Source organism: Plectropomus leopardus, chromosome 15, assembly GCF_026936395.1.
Source record: "Plectropomus leopardus strain MGB_pleo_1.0 chromosome 15, ASM2693639v1, whole genome shotgun sequence".
Lineage (NCBI taxonomy): Eukaryota > Metazoa > Chordata > Actinopteri > Perciformes > Serranidae > Plectropomus > Plectropomus leopardus.
Window position 1 is genome coordinate 7,447,735 of NC_142190.1, and position 17,288 is coordinate 7,465,022.

Genomic DNA, 17,288 nt, shown 5'->3' on the forward strand with positions numbered 1-17,288 from the left:
CAGCAGCCAGTCACAACAGTGTGTAACAAAGAGTCACAGGCCAACCTGAGCTGCTCATTAGTATGCACTGTGTCCAGATAATGCCCCTCTGTGATTTATAATAATGGCTCAGTGTTTCTGAGTGTGTGGACGTTGCCCTCTCATTCTGCTTCTTAGGGGAAGTGACTGGATTACATGCTAATCCCATTATGATGCTGCTGCTGCAATGTGAGGGCCGGTTGGAAGGATTACAAGCCAAAGGCTCGAGCTTCAGGACAGGATCAGCAGCAAACTGGGCGACCGTAACCGCTGACACCGATAGAGACACTGATGGCACATGTAAACAGTTTAGATGGCACTGCCAATGAGCGACTGGGGAGGGCACATCAGGAGACACACTGACATGGTATGTATTATTTGTTGTTTTATAGCTCTCAGCATCAGCAGTGTTTCAAAAGGACAGCCCAGCAAACAGTTGATGGATGATGACGTGCAGCAGGCGGCCAAGTTTGGCGTCAGCTTAAATGAGCAGTAAATTCACAAGATGTTCTGGCAAGTTTTTGTATGGAGTCTGAAATGTGCCCAAAAAATAATATATATATATATATATATTCAATGACAATAAAATACTAATGATTAAAAAAAAAAAAGTCTAGTAAAAATTGATCAGAAATTAAATGTGCAAAAGCAAAGAATATTTTTTAAAAGTTTTAAAATGTTATTTATTTAATTTAGAAATTCTGCTGTCCTTCATATTCCATTTTGCACCTTATTTGTTGCTCACTTTAACATTCACACTTTACATTTTGTTATTGCTGAAATTAAAACAGCCCTTCTCTCCTTTCTAAACTGGTCACTTTGTATATCTGTTATTTTCATTTTTAAAATAATGCTAGTTTTCATTGATATTTTGTTAACATCCATATGATATTTTCTCATATTTACAATGATGCTCATTTTCTTTTAATATTTTGATAACATCAATAAAATGTACATTCTTTTTTAAAATAAAACTAATTTTCATTTAATGTTTTTGTTAACGTCAATAGATTATTTTCTCATTGAAAAAAATACCAATTGTTATTGTGGTAAGTTCAAGCGTTAACATGGGGGGGGGGGTCATCTCGTGTCAGTTGGATGAGTTGGTATAAAAACAACACTGATTATAAAAAGAAAATCTGTTTTTGAGTTCTGTATAATGCCAAAAACATACTGAGTCATCAGAACTGTACTAATTAACAACTTTACTCAATTATTTCAAATAAAACAACAATTAGTGAAAATGAACTGAATCTATGAACAAAGTAATAATTTCACTTAGTGGGTGAATAATAAGAGAGAATGAAGTAATAAAAGAAGGGAACAACAAATGAAAATTACAGTAACACATTGTTTACATTTCGCCAATTGTCTTTCTTCACCATTATGTGTCACACAGAGGTCTCTATCGAAAATCCCAAAATTAAAAAAAACAAAGTAAAATAAAACGCAAAACTAGATTAAATTAAATTATGATTCAAACAAATTATTTCAGAAGCATTATAATCACTCCCCATTTTCTTGCTTCGGGCTGGTTTATTCCTTTGCTGACTTTAATTAAAAGTAAAATGCTCACAAGCAATTTTTGGGGTTTCTGCAGACTGAACAGAGACATGAAAGGATAACAGTTTTTGAGCTCTTTTCATTGAAGTAATATGACACTTAAATCTTTTGCTGAATTAAACATTTTTCACTCAACTACAGAGAACTGATATTCTGAAATATTCATACTCTTACAGGCTGGACGGACCGAGCTGCTGCCGTCTGTGTACCACCTGTTTTGGAGAAATGACGGATGAGCGAATGATTAACCTGCCTGGCAGTGATGATGTATGTGTGTGTGTGTGTGTTTTTGTCAGTGTGTACATGACAGGAGGTGAAGGTCTGGATGAGGGACAGAGATCACACACTTCAACAGAGACCAGAGACGGTGACAGAGAGATAATGTGCAGGAGCTCACTCTAAAAGTGTCTGTTGTCCTGCATATTGGTATTTTAAGAGGAAAGATTTTTTGTGACGGGCATATGTTGAACTCAAAAGATTTTTTAAAAAGTGTAAAAGTGTTTTCTGGCTCTTTCGGTCCAATGCAGCCAGCAGAGTAAGTGCTCATTAAAAGTACAGCAGCGGCACAACAGCTGCGACGATGTCAAGGTCTGAGGAGGCAGTCAGAGTCTGATACAGCAAGCAAAAAAGAAAAAGACTTTTTTTTTTGGACTGGAGAAGCAGGGGCAGGTTCAACAGAATTAGCAGCAGTGGTGAACACAATCTGTAAAGGCTGCAGGCTCTGTTGTGTCTTCATCCTCTACCTCCTCATCCTCTGCTCCAGCTGCAACTTCAGCTCCTGCAGCAAACCAACATAATCAGATCCTCAAATTGTCCAGCGTCTGGCTCTCCCATCTGCAGCAGTATCAGGTATTGCATGAAAGTGTGTGTGTGTGTGTGTGTTGTGTGTGTGAGGTGTATATTATTGTATTTTCAGGTGTTAAGATGTTTTAAGCATACAAACAGTAGACGTAAGGACCTGAACTTTGAAATGATACATTTATACCATTAAAAAAAGAGGAATGTTTTTGGCTTAAATGCCAATTAGCATAATTTAAGGATGTCTGGCAATCAGCACTTGAGTTTTGAAATCAACATGAGACTTTTGGCAGTGATTTGAAGGAGCCAAATCATCAGCTGTATCTGTGTTTGTCCAAAACAAGGTATAATTCAGGGAACAAATCGTAAAATAATGTCATCTTGCACATCTTTGTGTGTGTTTGTGTGTGTGGTGTAAATTACTGTATTATGTAATTACATGTTAGGATGTTTTGACCGTACAAACAGTAGACGTTAAAATAATACATTTATACCATTAAAAAAGATGGATTTTTTTTTGTTTTTAAAAGCACTACTAGCAGAGTTTTTAAGAGGCTATACCATGGACTGCAGCTGCATTTGTCTAAAATGATGCATAATTTGGGGAACATATCATAAAATAATGTGATTTTACACATCTCTGTGTTTGTGTGTGTGGTTTATATTACTGTATTTTCAGGTGTCAGGATGTTTTGAGCATACAAAGTGTAGACATAAGGACTTTGAAATAATACAGTTTTACCATTAAAAAAAAAAAAAAGAAAAATCTGTGTTTTTCGATTGAATGCCAATTAGCAGCATTTAAATAATTTCTGGCATCAGCACTTGAGTTTTCAAATCAACTTTGGACTACCAGCACATTTTCCAAAAAGCCAAATCATCAGCTGCAGCTGCACTGGTCCATTACAAAGATAATTAGCGGAATCAATCAGAAAAAAATTACATAAACTTACATCAAACACAAACTGTCAAAAAGTTAAGCTCACTGATGTGATATTTCACAACACATAGTGTGTATGCTGTACAAACAGAAGTGTTTTTCAGTGTTGCAAAGTTGAATTTGTTAATCACAGTTAGTTTTTCATTAAGTATTTATGTGAATTTGTCTACCCAGTCTCATTTACAAGTAATAACTGGTTTGATTTGCAACGTATTGTTGTCCTATCACTGTTTGTTGGAGTTGTTTTTAGCTTATTGTTAACTAGGTCAGTGCCAGTATCTGGACTTTGCTACATAGAAGTTTTTCAGAGTTTCCCAGACACACAGGTAATGCCACCTTAACGTCATATCCCGCAGACTGTCATCACGGATAGCCATGCAAAGACCTTTCAAATTAACTTCTTCATTGTAAACAGTAATTTTGAGTCAGAGATAATAGGGATTTCTAACGGCTCACGCTATCTACCGCTTGGCTCTTTTATAAGTATCAACAAACCAGACGGGCAAAATGGCCACTTAGGTGTAACTGCCACCTTGGCCGGCAGTAACACCTAAAACTTCACATCAACACTAATACAGCTGATTCAGCTGATTTAAAAGGAGCTACAGGTTATACTGTTTGTATGTGATTTCACTTGTTAACAGTTATCAGTGGAATATGCCAACGTAATTTTACTACGTACTGATAACTGTAGTTAGTTATGGCTAAATTAAAGGGACACTCCATCTCTAAATCAAAAAATACATATTTTTATTCTTACCTGCAGTGCTGTTTGTCTTGTTTTGGTGTGAGCTGCCGAGTGTTGGAGATATCGGCCACAGAGATGTCGGCCTTCTGTCCATGGCACTCAGCTTTCGGTGCTCAAAGCACTAAAAATGAATTTGTTCTTAATATTTTATAACTATATTTTCTCTTTAGTTGTCTGTCACCGGACAATATGGCCCATTAAATTTGGGTTTAATTACCTTGAACAACTGACTTTGGCTAATGTGAGGCATCCATATTTGTTTTTCTTCTTGTGGTAATTTTGATGTGGATGTTGAAACTCTAGAAACTCAAAGAAACAAACATAGCCTCTGCTACAGACAAAGTATTATTTTCGGGTTGCTCTCACTGGATCAGTTTATTCACCTCTTCTTTGTCTTTGCTTTTAGGTCTCCTCCATCACAGTTGTTGGGATGGCGTCAGCAGCTCTGGAGCTGATGGGCTTCTTCCTGGGCCTGCTGGGGATGCTGGGCACCATGGTTGCCACAGTGCTACCATACTGGCAGATTTCTGCCCACATCGGCTCCAACATAGTCACAGCTGTGGCCAACATGAGGGGCCTGTGGATGGAGTGTGTCTACCAGAGCACAGGGGCCTTCCAGTGCGAGACCTACAACTCCATGCTGGCCCTGCCCTCCGACCTGCAGGCCTCTCGTGCTCTCATGGTCATCTCCATTGTACTGTCTATCCTCGCCATAGCCATGGCAGCCCTGGGAATGCAGTGCACTCTCTGCTTGGAGGGCTCGGGTACAGTTAAAAGTCGTGTGGCAGGTGCCAGTGGGGGTTTATTTCTCGCTGCAGGCTTCCTGTCACTCATACCGGTGTCATGGACCACACACGAGGTCGTGCAGACCTTCTACCAACCCAGTGTACCTACCAGCATGAAGTTTGAGCTCGGGGAGTGTCTGTATGTCGGTCTGGCCTCTGCGCTTATCACCATGATGGGTGGAGCGATGCTGTGTGTGTCATGCTGCGATGAGCAGAACGGCGGCCGCGGGAGACGGCACGGCGGAGGGTATCCATACCCAGTAGGAGGCGGCATGCCAGGAACAGGGGTACGGACAACCTCACAGACCTACCACAACCCCACAATGCAGGTGGGGGGCATCAACGCAGCCAGCAGGAGGCAGACGCTGGTCCGCAGTACCAGTCACAGCTCCCAGTCCAGTGCACATGGAGTCCAGGGGCCCAAAAAGCCCACTGCGGCAGGATATGACATCACAGGATATGTCTGAGGTGACTGTCACTCCATCACACCTTTATATGACAACTTACTTTCAGTTACATGTATTTATGTAGTATATTTAATCAAATGTTGTCACTGTGTGCTTGACGGAGCAACAGGACAAATTAAATACACAACATAAAAAATGAGTCAAGAACCCAGCTTTTCACAGTGTGATTGATGGCCTTTGTGTAGCCTGAGGTGGGTCATTTTTTTATGGAAAGGTTGTCGATTTAAGTGGAACTGTGGCGTTTCAGTGGAGGACAGTTTCAGTAAACTATGACAACCAAAAACACAATTAGACTGTTGCAGTTTTACAGTTTTACTTTTCTCCGTAAAAGTCTGATCTTCTTGTAGGATGTTGCACATTACCTTGATGCAACTCTTGTTATGCAGAAAAGTCACATTAAGTAAAAAGCTACACACATGCACACTGATGAAAAATTAAACTACCCTTTGATCATATTGTTTTATTGTTTTCATAAAGCATGGCTGGCTCTGTCTGTGATAACCGGGAGTTTTGTGTGCGTGCAGGACTGAAACTGTTGCAGCAAAGTGTGAAAAATGAAACTCATTTGAGGGTGCTCACAGCCTCACTGCTGCATATTCCAACTTTAAATGTTCATAATAGTTTAGTAGCACTTGGTCTCTATTTGCAAAGTAAACAATGTTTTAATGTAAAGAATACAGTTCTACATTACACAAATACATTTCCAAAGATTTATATAGCGCTGCAGAAATTTGCTGCAACATGAATCTCCGCCCGCTGTTTTTTCTATATGTCAAGCCAACAAATGTAGTTATTGTTTTTTGCTGCATGATGGCAATTAGTATTTTAAGAAAATACAAATAATTAGCAAAAATTTTGAAACTATTGTGTGTTTAAAATCAATCATAAGCATGTCAAAATTCTTTTCAATTTGGTCTCATGGATTTTTGGGTAGCCTAAACATGTTAGTATATCTAAGAACCATTTTGACTTTCAATTGATTTTTATTAAGTTTTCATTATTTGAACAGTTCAATGTTGATACTCAACTATTTGTTGCATTTGTGAATATTCGTCCTCGTTTTTCAGTGTAAAACCTGAACCGAACATTTCTCACCGTACTGTACCACCTAAAACGCAGACACTGGACAAAATTTAATTGTCCTCCTAATTACAATTCAGAAACAATAAGTTTTAATGCTGTTTTCATACCAAATTATATTGTGCCTTATTGTAGTGTGAAGATGTTGTGTGTGTTTGGGTTGATGTGCAGTTTAGCATTTGCAGGCTGAAATATGAATAATGTTTTCTGGGTGTTGGTGCTCAGCAGTGGGGGTTTTGCCTGAACTTGGCATGTTTTGGACGTATATTTATATATATATTGTCAGAAGTGTGAAAATCCATTTGAAATTTTTTTTTTTTTAACCAGTCTGAGGATCTGTGTGCACCTGCAAAGTTGCCTGCAAACACTTCATATGTTCACAGTGCAAAATGCATTTCACTATATTGAATACATTGCTAAAAAATCAAAATCATTGTGGTGTGTTTGATGTTTTCTGCTGATTATCAGGGATATATTCACAGAACATAAAGCATTTTTTTGTAAACAAAGCACCACAAAAATTAATTTTTAATTGGAAATAAATTGTAACTTTTGTTATTGTCATTTATTGTCATTTTTTACATTATGTCACACCTTGAAGGGTTATAAATATACTTGGAAATAGCTGCATTAAAAAGTGTGACCCATATATTAAAAGTAGAGCAGAGAATAATCAGTTTCTGCAGCATATACCTGATGTAGGATTTGCATGTACTGGAAACGTAACAAAATGATGATTTTTGAGTTTGATATATTGACAGAAACTATTGTCGCAACAGAGAAACTGCTCGCAGACTTTTAAACTGCAGATTTTGGCAAGATAGCTGCAGGAATATATAAAAACAGGACGTGCTTCAGTATAGACATTTTTGTTTTTGTATTTTATAAAATGATGACCTTATGAACCAAAAAAGCACTTTTATAGAGCAACTGTTAAATATAGAGTGTTGGTGTTAGAGTTGAGTCTCTGCTGGTGTTTATAATGGGGAAAAGATCACAGCCCTGAACTGAGGGCAAACAGAGGATCGACACAAACAAACCTAAACAAACAAAGCCACAAGTTTAGTCTAATCAATACACAGTTTCAGGAAGATCGTGAGACCAAAATGCACGTCTTCTGGGTTAGTTTACAGTCCGAAACTGTGATAACGCATTTGAGATTTGTGGCTTGAAAGGCCATTCTCATAAGATAATCATTCCTCTTTTAACTTACAATCTGTGGCACAGGCTCTATTTGAAACTGTGCAGTTCCTGAGTGAAATTTTTTATTGGGTCTTAAGAGGACTTGAGAACAGTGATCACATGAGCCGCAGATTATGTACTGTTTTAAGCTTCGTCATATCAGAGTATAGCATTGCAGAACTCCATATAGGCCTATATGAATATATCTGTGTAGTCTTTATGTGCATTACTGTCAGGAAAAAAAAACAATAAATGAGACTAAGTTTTGATTTATTTGATACAGAAATTGAAATTTTAAAGTACCTACCAGTTAATTTTAAACTTCTGATTTTCCCCAACTGCAAGTACAATGCAGTCCGCATGAGCTTTGATAAATTAGAGGCACTACAATATTTAATGGCTGTTAGATTTGTTAAAGTCGACTCAGTGAACGGGCCAATAGTGGAGGAATAGTTAAGGTGCAGTTTGACAGAGCCCAGAGGGCAACTGGAATCCTGTCAGGAGCTGAACCGGTTCAGCTAACACATATTGACCAAAAGAACACAAGCGATAAGTGGACTAAGGACACACACACACACACACACACACACACACACACACACACACACACACACACACACACACACTAAAGACTGTGGGAAAGACAAACACAATCTCAAAAACATACAGTCTGATCCAGAGCATCTTTTAGGACACATACAGTCTGTGCAACTTCGACAAATTAGGTTAGACAAATAAGTACATATACAGTGTGTACTTACTTGTACATACAGTATGCCTATACAGCAGGCCTATATTTAGCATCTTATTAATTTCTGTGAAGAAAACTTAATGAAATTGTTATTTTTAAAGTTGCTGTGTTTTTTTTTTATTATGTATTGAATAATAATTTAATGTCATGGGGCAGAGTGAAGACCTGAAGCATCGAGTCTTATAATAACCAAAGAGCAAATAGAACAATGGACCAAGCAAAAGGAAGAAGATACATTAACTTTCTCAAAATAAAATAAGCCTTTTAAGTATGTTTGATTGCTAAAAATTAAAAATGAATACATACCACAGAGATTCCTACAAATAGCAGGAAAACTCATCAGTGATGCAATATTTGTTCTGCTTATAATTATTATAAATTCATAATTGCTCATTTTACACAAACGTCCTGCAGTGGTTTGGATTAATTGCACAGTTTATCAGGTGTTCTGCTCTGTTATTGTTATGCACTGAATATAATATTAATAAAATATGTCACTAAGTCAGGGGTCCTCAGCCTATTCAATGAGAGAAAAAGGGTGCCTTAGTGATGTGAAATGTTTTGTCATTTGAAAAGCCAGGAAAAGGAATCACAGTTATTGATATTTTGTTGTATTAATGGCAAAATACAGAGATGATTTTATTTACCTTGTGTGTCTGTGACAGAAGTTGAGCATAAATAATATACTGTTATTAATTTATATTCAGAACTTGAGTGACCTCTAGTGGTCAACACAAAAGCTGCAACATTTCACAGCTGTTTGACAGTTATTGTGGACAGACTCAAATTTGGTTTACAAACCCATTCACTCTTTTTAATCTTTCAACAAACTGCTTAACATTTATTTTTAGATTGTGTCCAAAATATCATCTGTTGTCATTCCTGCCACATTTGAGAGTGAGAGTATGTTGCCACTACCTGTAAAGATATAGGCTGTGGGAACGATGTTAAAAGACTTCTTTGTTCCCTCCAAATTTATGCACATCAGTGTTAATTTTGGCAGCAATCTCAGATTTAGTCTTTGGATCGAAATAAAAATCCTTATTAGTTTTAGTCATATTTTAGTCATTTTTATTCTTTATAGTTTTAGTTGACGAAAATTCATGACATTTTCGTCAAGATGTTTTTTTCTGTTTTTAACTAATCCCATTAGGTTAATACAGGTCCCAGAAATTAGAATCAGTGTGACATTCAGAAGTAATGTGGCAAAAATGGGTCTGAAATTTAATATGAAAAGCTCAAAATCTCTCTATTTATGGTCCAAACACCACAAATAACAAATTTGATTGTGCCTATTCACTGTAAACTCTGACTTATTGATCTCACTGTGAAGAAGCAGAAAAAACAATTTAATTTCAGCCTGACTTCTTTCCGAAACTGCAACATGTTAATCTGGAAGTTGAAACTGAGGTCCTCTCACAGAGTTTGTGTTTCAATCTAAACTTTCGGCTGTCAGTGCATGACCACGAAGGCTCGGCTGATATGATAAAGGTCACAAACACATCTAGCACACAAACATTAGTTATCGTGTCTGTGGTTACCTGATCAATGAACAGCTAACTTTGTCTGTCTTCTTTATTGTACTGGATGGGTAGCATACAAAGGGATTATCAAAGCTTTTTCACTGAAAACAGCAACCTCATGTGGCTGGAAATGGAGCTGACGGGAGCAGTGAACAGTATGCTTACATGCTGGAAACTGCAGAGTTTATGACAATTCTCTGTGGTTGCCCACCTTTAATAATAGAATAGGGTAATAACATAATAGTATTGATTAGTGCAACTTTAAGATCCCCATGATCAAAACACGTTTACAGGAGCAGTTGCCAGACAACCATCAACCCCGACTCCAAGGAAAACTCCAGGAAGCTGCCAGGAAAAGTTGCATTGCAGTGTAAGACATTAATTAACTCTTAGCAAGAACAGAGTAACGGTATTTCCCAAAACTGTGGAACTGGTCCCTAAATTTCACACTAGTACATGAAGCCTATGAAACGTGTATAGGCTACAAAGCTACCAGAAAATGTGCAAAGCACATTGCAAGGTAAAGAATCAAAACAAATGGTGTTATTTTGGAACAAATAACATTTTTTAAAATCAATCAGTGAATCCAGTGCAGCTCTAGAGGTCTCTATTTCGCGGCACAGCTGTCAAACTGGGGCACTCCCAGTAGCAGACAATCTGACCAATCACAGTGTTCTCCAGTGTGGACTTTTTGGGGTGACCAATCCGAACGTTTCAAATCGATCCGGAAAAGGCGAGGTGATCCATATACACGGCTTTGACCCCACCCACAGTATCAGAGAAAACGAGAATGAATCGCCCACGCGTTTAAAAGGGTTCACGTGCTGGCAACTGAGTGTTAGCTGTTAAATTGGCCCTATCATTCTTCCATATACACCTTTTGTTTCTGTCTCAAATCTGTCTGTAACCAATCTACAATTTGCCTGTGTTCGGTATCAAAGAGAGTCTCAAACCAAACTCCAGTCAGAATTTTCGCTATTTAATGTTTCCTTACTTATTACTGTATATGCATGAGCAGTTTTGTAAAGTATAATGGTATTATGGGATATTAGAATTTATATTTAAATTCGGCATGCCTAGAATTTTTATATTGCGCTGCTTTTGTTTAAAAATGTGACTTTAATCATTAGGACGTCAGATGTTTTCCGATTAAGGACGCGCTGTCGAAGGCGGATAAAGAACAGAGGGAGCCTATCATAAGTGTGGCATGTTTTTGCAAAAACAATGTTGTTTTTTCGATTTTACTAAAGCCGAACTAAGATATAGCACCAATGATTTGACATGGCGTTGAGTCATGCTCTATGAGTCATGTATTTTGACCGATAATAACACGCGAGTTAAAAACCCCGTATTTCCAAACGGAGTACGTCACTGCGAGGAGCTAGACTGTAGTTGACTCTCATCTTTCCCCCAGGAGGCTCTGCTTCCCCAGCCCCTTTGTTCAGTCTAGCCGGTGGGTTGAGTCACAGGGAGGCTGTGCTAACCCAACAAACCCAAACCACCGTGGGAACACCAAGAGACAAGAGTGAGAAGAGGCCGAAAAAATAGTGAGCCGGGAGTCCAGACTGGAGCTGTTTAATCAGAGCCAGACAACAAAAAAGTTGTTTTTGAGTGTTGCTGATGCTGCGTGTCGTTTCGGGGGGAAACCGTCAAGACCCGTGTGCCAGTTTTCGGCTACTAAAACAGCGATATATGTCGACTATCTCCGCTCTTTGGCTTTAGCTGAAAAAATGAACCGGCAGGCTAACTGCTAAAGCCATCACCGGTCTGTTGCTGACACCGTGCAGTTGTTGCCATCATCCACGCTGACTCTCCCTTTCAGTTTCTGCTCAGCATCCATATTTGCATCCCAGGGAGTGGCAACCACTAATCCCCCTCTCCTGGCAAGAAAATTGAAAGTTGGCCGGTGGTCGGACACCCCTCGGACGCTCTAATTTCACACAGAAAGGTGAGTATTTTCCTGCATGAATGTGCTTTTGTGTCATTTTTGTTGCTGGGGGGGACTGTAAGTGAAGGGCAGTCTGGACCACGTTGCCGCAGTAGCTACAACAATGGATCAAACTGGCGTTGTGTTACATTTTGTGGAGGTGCGCATTATCATCCCATCGCTTTCATCTCGCTTTCACCAAAATCAGGTTAGAAAATGAATTCAAGCCTATATGAATAGCTTAGCCTTTATTAAAACCACAGCAGTCGATACTCCAGGGCCTTATTGTAGACTTCACTTATACCAAAAGCATCATTCTCGACACCTTTAATAGCACTGATTGCTCTAAAATGGAAATACCTCTCCTTTTTTATTATCTAAATGAGGCTAAATATTATAGAAAATGATTAAAAAAGCCTAAAATCTGCTTGCTGTCTTTCCTAATAAACAGTATTCAGCTAAAAGCCTCAACCAGATGTGTTGTTTATTGTAGGCTATAACAGCATTATATCTTCTCAATGGCCTTTGGGCCATGATTTGTAGGCCATGCTCCACTTGGGCACCGGCCTACATTAACTCTCAGTCTTATCATTAAATTTATTAGTTGATCATTAAAGAATATAAAGGAATGAGGTGTTATTAGCAGTGATCAATTTACTGTGACAAATGTAATCATAATCACAATAGTAATAGGCCTATCGTGATAAGATGTTATCATTGGATTTCCAGGTGTTAAATAGTTAACCTGGATATATAAAAACTGTCAAAAATAGATTTTAAAGGTGCAGTGTGAAGGATTTAGGTGAATATATTGGCAGAAATGGAATATGATGTAATACTTTTTTTTAGTGTATAATCACCTGAAAATAAGAGTAGTTTTGTTTTCGTAACTGTAGAATGAGCCGTTTATATTTAAACATGGAGCAGGTAACTCGTCTACGGTCTGCCATATTGCCATCTTTCTACAGTAGCCCAGAATGGACAAAACAAGCATTGGCTTTAGACAATCGACAGCCACCGTGCAGCCCCTTCACACAAGCCGACAATGTTGGAATAACACGGATTGTTACTGTAAAAGTACTGTAAAAGTAAAAGTTACTGTATTCGTTGTTTTTAATGGTTTTAGTCACCTGGTCTGTTTGTTCTGCGGGTAATTAAGCTCCAGGTAAAAACTTCCTGGACGTCTGGATCTTAAGTTATTCGAGAAAAACGGGGAGCAGACATTAGCAGGTGCTGGACCGGCGGTCCATCTGCAATGTACCAAACAACATTAGAGAAACACAGATTTGTAATGTGAAACTGATTTATTCGGTGCTCACCGTGTCTGCTTGTTTTGGAGAGGACGAGACCTCTGTGGATAATTCGGCTCCTGGTAAAAACCTCCTGAACACTGAAGAAAATCTAACCAGGAGACGTTTTGACTGGTTGCATTCTGCAGATCTCACTCCTAAATCCTCCTGAATCTGACACTCTGTTCCTTTAACGTAGGTAACATATAAATAGAAAAACTTAAAACACACCAGCTTTGATGTGTAGGAGTTTCTTTGTGCTACTACAGCGTTTGGTTGTTCATTAATGAGATGCTCCAGCTGAGGACTCCTTGCCTTGCTCAGGGGCATTACAGTGGTACTTAAATATTTTGGAATAGAGCCTACATCTCATTAATTTCAACTTTTAGCTTTGCTATAAGGATCAACAAGAGTGTGAATATATATGCAGCCAGAAATAATCTGCTTAGATATTATTCTGACTCAACAGTGACAGTGAAACCGAACACAACTTGTCAAATACTGATGTGTGTCCCATAGGTACTCCTCCTGTGTCAATTTTGGATGTTCAGGGACGGTGTGTCAATGTCCGATTGTTACGTGCATCATCTTTTTTTCAAAATAAGCTTTAAAAGCATAGTCTTTTTGACTGCCTTAGGTTTAGCCAAGAAAAGAAAATTGTTAGGCTTTTACTAAAGTAAGGTAACCTCATGTGACATACGTCACTTGCATAATATGCTAAAAATATTAGCACGCCACATTGTTATTAAAACAACTCATTTAGCTTTTGCTTTTACACAGGAAACTGCGGCCTCCTGAGTGAAAGTGCAGAGGTTTTGCAGAGATATTTGCCCTGAGCATAAACAAATGCCGCCTGGCTTATCTCACACTGATGTTAAAGGGTGCATCTGTGCGTCTGTGTCTGATGCCGACGGGCTGCTGACCAAGTGTCGGTATTTGACGAGTTCGCTTGAGACCAGATCATGAAGCCTTTTACATTATTGGTGCCAGCTGAGCATGGTCTGGAGGAGTATTTTTAGACTCCTAAATGGAAACAAATTTCATAATAATTCCTATTTTTTTGTCATTTATGTTTTAGAGTAAAGTAGAAATAAAAATATAAATGAAACTGTAAAAACCAAAGAGGACCATGGTTTCTTTAACTGGAGACCCCTTATCATGATTTATGGCCTATAGTGTGCAAAGTTTCCTTATCAAGCTGTGTCATTTGAAGGATTTCAGAAGCCTGAAAAGAAAAATGAGTGCACTTTTCTTTCCATCTTATCGATCATGAGCCCTCAGATTTATGTACTGACTCCTCAGTTGGCCCTGACCCCCATTTTGCTCCCCAAAAGTGATCCTCAAGGCAGTAAACCATGTGTCCCTGCACAGATCTGAGGTATGCACAAAATAGTCAAGTCATGATAAGAGTAGAAATTGTGCAATTTTTAAAAAACATTTTGAAAAAGACCCTTTCATTGTTCATTGTCACATTTTATGCACCTTGATATCTCACATGCTGTAGTTGACAACCAGCTTTAACCCTTTAAAACCTAGTTCAACATCAGTTTTCATGTGCTGTGTTTAGACGCCTCTCACAAGCTGTTAAACTTTTGAAACCTGAACTCATTGGTTGGACTTCTTTCAAAAACATGGGGAAAAACCGCAATGACCAACATGGCAAAAGATGTCCCACTTATTGCCATAAACTGGCAAAAGGCGATGAAGGAAATTACCTAAAAAAATGTTTTTAATAGGGGCCAATTTTTCGAATATTATCAAAAACTAGGGAAAATCTTAAAATTATCTTACAGAAAAAAGGAATATATTTTTTAAATTTTCTGCATTTCTTGCTATTTTTAACCATGTGTTGATAAGTTTCTCATTGCCTTTTCACCATGTTTTTGAAAGAAAACAAACCGATTTGCTTATGTTTGACCTAGAATTAGATTTCTTTTAAAGGGGGAAAATTATTAGAAAATTCCAGAAAAGTATATTTTAATCATTCTAATTCTGTTTTTTAAAATTATGTGACAGAAAAAACATGCATTTTTGGGGGATTTTCTGCATTTTTTGGGTCATTTTTTGCTTGTTTTTTATTACTTTTCTTTTGTGGCTTATTTCCAGGCAATTTTCTTGAAACCTTTTAAATAATCTCTTGCTATATTTTCTTGTTAAGTTTCTCATTGCCCTCTCACCTTTTTTTTAAAGAAAACAAACAAATAAGCTCAGGTTTGAAAGGGTTACGTTGTTCGACTTTAACAGTCTGGTCCGTTCCTACAGGTTTGGAGGTTAGAGGACACATGAGTTTACACTTAAAGCATGCATCTTCTAGATCACCCCTCAATCTGCCCATTTACCTGTTATATCATTTACCTGTTCCTATAATTATGGCTGTCTTATCCCAGCAGCTAACATGGAGAGCGACAGCCACCACTCCCACATCTAGTGCCTGAGCCACAAGCCTTCATCACCCAGGGAGGAGCTCTCAGGTCCCGGCCGTCTCCCTGCTTCTGTAGAATGAATATGCTCAAGTCCAGTGGACTGAAAATCCCTGGCCGGGGGCCCAAGCATTCCAGCCCAGTGGGAAGGACCTCAGCGGGTGGAACCTCCAGCCCTGTCGTCCCTAAAGACAGTAAGTTACTTCCTGCTTCTGACATGTGGAAAGTATAATAATTTCTTTCTCCCAGCTATTCCCTCCCATCACCGGAAATGGCTTAGATCATTTATTTGTGTTAATGACTCAGTAAAGTGCAGCTGCATTAGATTTCACACACACAGAAGCTGTTTTCTTAAACTTAATCATCCAGTGGATCCCAAGTGCAACTTTTTTTCTTGTTAGCTTTCAGCAGTTTGAGTAGGTGCCATATATATTCAGCCAGAGAGACTATACACTCAGTCTCAGTCCAACTTGGCCAAAAATGCGTCTCGCTGTTTTGTGTGGGGACTGTTCTTTTCATACTTTGTGGTTTTATGCAGCTTTTCTTTTATGTGGTGATTTTTTTCAAAGCTGCTCTAGATTTTGGTTTTTTTTTTTTTGGTTAAATAGATTTGAAATAAGTTGTTATTTCACTGTGATTAACCCCCACTGAATTGTCACATTACTCTGCCGTTGCCTTCACCTCTATGGAGCGCTAATGTGTCTTTCAGGGTGTTTTTTGTACTTCTGTACCTCATATATCCAGCACAATTCATTTCTGCGTTGGGTCGCACACATAACTCAGCATCAAAACATCACACCCGTCCAGCCCGTGTCACGTCCTGCTGGCTGCCCCTTTTACCCAGAAATAGTTTGGACATTGTTACTACCTCCACAGGTGAGACAACTCCCCATCCTGCAGTTATGTCGGTTATACATAGAGAGGCAAGACATGCGATATTCCCGCCTTGAGCAGGCAGTGTAAAAGGGACAATTGAAAACAACAGATTTGAAGGCGTAAAAAATGTGGCATGTGTATAAGCCACTTTGTGCTAATACGTTGGAATTAACTTATTTATGAGATCAATATCACTGTTTACTGCTTGTTTTTGCTTTAAACTCAATAAGAATTTCGCTTATTTATATTCAGACAGCATTTTTTTGTGTGGAAGGGAAAAGAATATAAAAAAATACCTTTTCAATTTTAAGTAATTTGTAATTTATTTATTTAAGAGGGGAGAATAAACATGAAGCCACATTTAAACAAACTGATATGTACCCGAGTAAGCTGGGGAGCTACTTTTCATTGGTTGTCCCTTGCCTGATGTTAATAGGCATCTTAAAATAATACAAAAAAACAAAACAATGTGAAGATAAAATATGCACACAAGTAAAGACAAACATTGCATTCAGATACAATTTGACAATATGAGTGGAAAATATCCAAAAAGCAGTATGAGGATTGTTAATAAGATGCCTTTTAGGGAAATATGTTTTATGACCCAAAGTACCAAAACAGAAGACTTGATTTTATGTGTTTCCAAAGCATACTGCAGCTTCTTCTTCTGTGCTACAGAGCTCAATTGTTGTCCAAAAAACTATTAAAAACACATAAACAAGGCACACAGTTGCACTGGGTGACATGTTCCTTCACTGAGAAAGTCATAAAGTATTGAAAGACAGACTCTCTTTGTTTCTTTTGGTCTCTTTATGGTGTTTGTTAACAATAATGAAAATATAAATCGTCACCTCTCAAGCCATATTCTTAATCAGAAATGAAAAGGTGAATTGTTGACACTTGACTTTTGCACAACTTTGA

At 38.2% G+C, this 17,288-nt stretch overlaps 2 protein-coding genes across 6 annotated transcripts in view; both read left to right on the forward strand.

Annotated features, from left to right (window-relative positions):
- Window positions 1–231: 231 nt before the first annotated feature.
- Window positions 232–6,963, forward strand: cldn2 (claudin 2). The gene is made up of 3 exons (XM_042499531.2): window positions 232–385; window positions 1,758–2,430; window positions 4,474–6,963. Exon 3 carries the CDS (start codon window positions 4,498–4,500, stop codon window positions 5,317–5,319), a length of 822 nt encoding a protein of 273 aa, XP_042355465.1. The 5' UTR covers window positions 232–385; window positions 1,758–2,430; window positions 4,474–4,497; the 3' UTR covers window positions 5,320–6,963.
- Window positions 6,964–10,657: 3,694 nt separating this feature from the next.
- Window positions 10,658–17,288, forward strand: part of clip2 (CAP-GLY domain containing linker protein 2) — a 46,940-nt gene continuing 40,309 nt past the window's right edge. For 2 of the 5 annotated variants that reach the window (XM_042498818.2, XM_042498821.2), the window contains exons 1-2: window positions 10,658–11,803; window positions 15,459–15,685. In XM_042498818.2, the coding sequence (XP_042354752.2) occupies window positions 15,571–15,685 (115 nt within the window). In that variant the 5' untranslated portion in view covers window positions 10,658–11,803; window positions 15,459–15,570. The remainder of the gene's footprint in view (window positions 11,804–15,458; window positions 15,686–17,288) is intronic. The other 3 variants (XM_042498820.2, XM_042498822.2, XM_042498819.2) reach the window with 2 other exon arrangements.